General features: G+C 33.5%; 1 protein-coding gene across 1 annotated transcript; it reads right to left on the reverse strand.

The window, feature by feature from the left end:
* Positions 1–519: 519 nt before the first annotated feature.
* Positions 520–2469, reverse strand: LOC134697912 (uncharacterized). The gene has a single exon (XM_063560199.1). It carries the CDS (start codon positions 2467–2469, stop codon positions 520–522), a length of 1950 nt encoding a protein of 649 aa, XP_063416269.1.
* Between the last annotated feature and the right edge of the window lie 785 nt (positions 2470–3254).

Here is a 3254-nt window from a genome sequence, read left to right on the forward strand (position 1 = left end):
AGTTAAAGAATTAAACTATGGTGTGTAACTGAGTTTGTGCGTGTGTATGTATATACATATAAACATATATGTGTGTGACGATTGACCAAGGACATACATGCTAATTACTTTGAGAAATCAAATTTATATAATTAAGAAATTCTGTGTGCTTCTTGATTTTCTGAAACATTGTTATCAGAAAAACAATGTTTGCTTTAACACAAAACAAACTTAATGCTACTAGCAGGTTGGCGAAAGTTAGGTGGTAATGCAAAAACATTAAGCATTGTATTACTGACCAACAGAATGAATTCTCATAGAAAAATATAATATGCATAACCTCACATTAATAAAAATATCATAAGATGCAAACACTAGACAAGATTTGTATATTGCTACAAAACTTCGCCAGTAACATATCAACGAATCATACGATTTGTTTGTTGCAAATGTCCTTTTCTTAAGTAAGTTTTAAGTAAGGCGTTTAATTAGACGTAAGTTAGCATGACGATTATCGACCTTGCCATTGTATCAAAATAATCAAGTTTGAACTTGTAATTGTTTAAGACCTGGTTTTCTTAAAGAAACTACCATAGCAAGTCTTTTAAATAGCCTGGCAAAACGTGGATTCAAATTTAGTTTCAAAGCCTCGCAGAATGCTGTTCTGGCTGATTTATTATGTCCCTTTAAGTGTAAAGCAGTACCAAGAAAATAGTAAGATTTTGAAAGAACTCCTAAATCATTTCCGAATACATTATCTATGGCTATTGTCCTTTCGAGACGTCGGATGGAACTTGTACATTTAGGTACATTTTTCAAATGGTAATTACATAGAAAAGACAAAAAATGTGCATAAACTACAGGCCGAATTCCATAACCATTTGCCTCTATCAGCAGTTCAACAGGAGAAAAGGATGTAGTTGCGAATACGACATTATCTGCCATTACGAATTTTAACAAACGCACAACTCCTGGCTTTTGTTTTACATGCGTTTTGACTAGAAGAAGTTGCGAGTCTGACAATTCTGTTCCACCACAAAAAATTGCAGGTGTACACTTTGATAATGCATACATACTAATTAGGAGAGATTTTTCATATTGTTTTTCTTTGTAGAAAAACGAAGCAAGCATCAACCACCCAGAGACAATATCGTGGTTGATGTTCATTAGTAGATAACTCAGGCAAGTGTTGTATTGTTTATATTGATTCTTATTACTAATTGCACTACTCAAGGGAAAAGACTGACATTCATTGTGGCACACCTTTGATAGGAAATAAACATAAAGGTATTTCAATTTTGTAGAATTATAAGCCATAATGGAATGAACAGCCCTTCTGGTGTTATTGTTTTTACCACTCACAGAAGCAATACGCAAAAAGATATTTGTCTTTAACAATGTATTGATATCTTCATAATACGAGATTCTTGGTTCGTTTTGAACATTGCATGACAAAACTGAAACATGAGATATTTGTTTAGGGAATAAATTTTCTAAAATGTAACGCCATCCACCGCTAAATAGCTGACGTAGTTTACGAATACAATGTTTTCTATCCAGTCCTTCTACATGTTCTATCTTGTTCTCAAACAAATTATTTTCTGGAATGAAATAATGCGGAAAAACTTGATACTGTACACAATAAATCAGCCGACTGAAACATCTCATAAAACATGGTATTAAATTGTCAGGGGTCCATACAGAGGGTTGTGATTCTTCTGATAGCCAGAACATTAATGTCTTTAGATAATAGGAACACAATATATCTGTACATCTACTATCAGTATTTATAACATCCTTTAAAAGAATTTTCATCAGCGCATAACAAATTAATTGCGTATGATTAAACGTATAGATAAGAAACTTTTCCCCAACTGAGAATGAAATGCGCCATTCTAGTTCCTCGTTAGGTGACCCTTTAGCACCAATTGGTACCAACAGCACTCCATGATCGATGACGATCTGCTTTGTGTTTTCATTTGGCCATGTATTATTTGACCTCTTAACCCACCGTGATGAGAACTGTAACAATGATTTACTATGAAAGCAACGGGCAAAATCAAAATTATTATCTATGTCGGATATACAAGGTCCATGTACAACGGGATTTAATTCATTTAAAAAAGTTTTTTTTAATAAGGCACTTGACAGAAAATTCTCTCCTCTGACCTTTTTACATTTGTCCAGAATAAGAGCATTCGGATTATTCATAAGACACAGCATTGCGTAACCTGGTTTTGTTTCTTCTGTCATCAGTGCAACATTTGGTTTTGAAGGATGAAAAACAACAGGTTTCATGTTATCGTTGACCTCGATGTTTAGAAGTACAATCACAGTATCTAGATCACTACCGCGCATCTGCAGTCCTTCACCAACACTTCCGCTAGTTATGATTACACTTTCATCGTTACTGGAAAAATTATCAAAAATTGTGTTTATCAGCCTTATTGTGTTTACATGATTTTCGGTTCCAACTATATGTTTACACATACTATGATACAAGGATAATGACACATCTGAAATATTAAATGTTCAACGTAATGTTTTTTTTTATAACTATCAAAGTCATATCAATGTGATACATAAATCATGTGTAAGTGTAGCTTGAAAGGTATGCCCTAACTGCAAACGAATAATGCAGTTTACGAGGGTGAAATTTTCATCGTGGTGTCGCACGTTAGACGCGGACAGGCTACCGCGGGTCTCTCGATCATCAAGGCCGGCAAACTATACCCTCGGTAAATGACATTTAATAATTAAAAAAAAATCTGCAAGAAACGTTTAAAATACTATAAACCAAATTCTTTTTTCGATCGAGTTATGTTTACGACCATCTGAAAGAAAAAATGACAGGCATAAAAATAAAAACAAATCAAAAAGTTAGATCTTTCCTTATTTTAATACATTAATTGTATTGGGAAATCACTTTTAATTAAATCGCCGCGAAATGGGAAAACAATAGATAAACGCTTATAGCAAATTGTGTAATTGTCAAACTACAGTACATACTGGGACATGGTCTGAAAAAAAAATCAACATTTTGTATGCCTGGCATTAAATGCTGGGCTTTTATTGGGGGTCATAAATCACTGGCTGATGGTCAGACTACCTGCTAGGATAATTAAAGGTGATCAGCCAGGTGTTTTAAATCCTTTAACAGGTGGAAAGAATCATGTCTTGATTACATAATATTTAGCTGCAAAGGTAAATTTACTTGTGTTGTTCTTTATACAGAATTAAGAAAAAAATATAACTTTTGTTATGCTTTTCTGTTA

Source organism: Mytilus trossulus, chromosome 14 (genome assembly GCF_036588685.1).
Source record: "Mytilus trossulus isolate FHL-02 chromosome 14, PNRI_Mtr1.1.1.hap1, whole genome shotgun sequence".
Lineage (NCBI taxonomy): Eukaryota > Metazoa > Mollusca > Bivalvia > Mytilida > Mytilidae > Mytilus > Mytilus trossulus.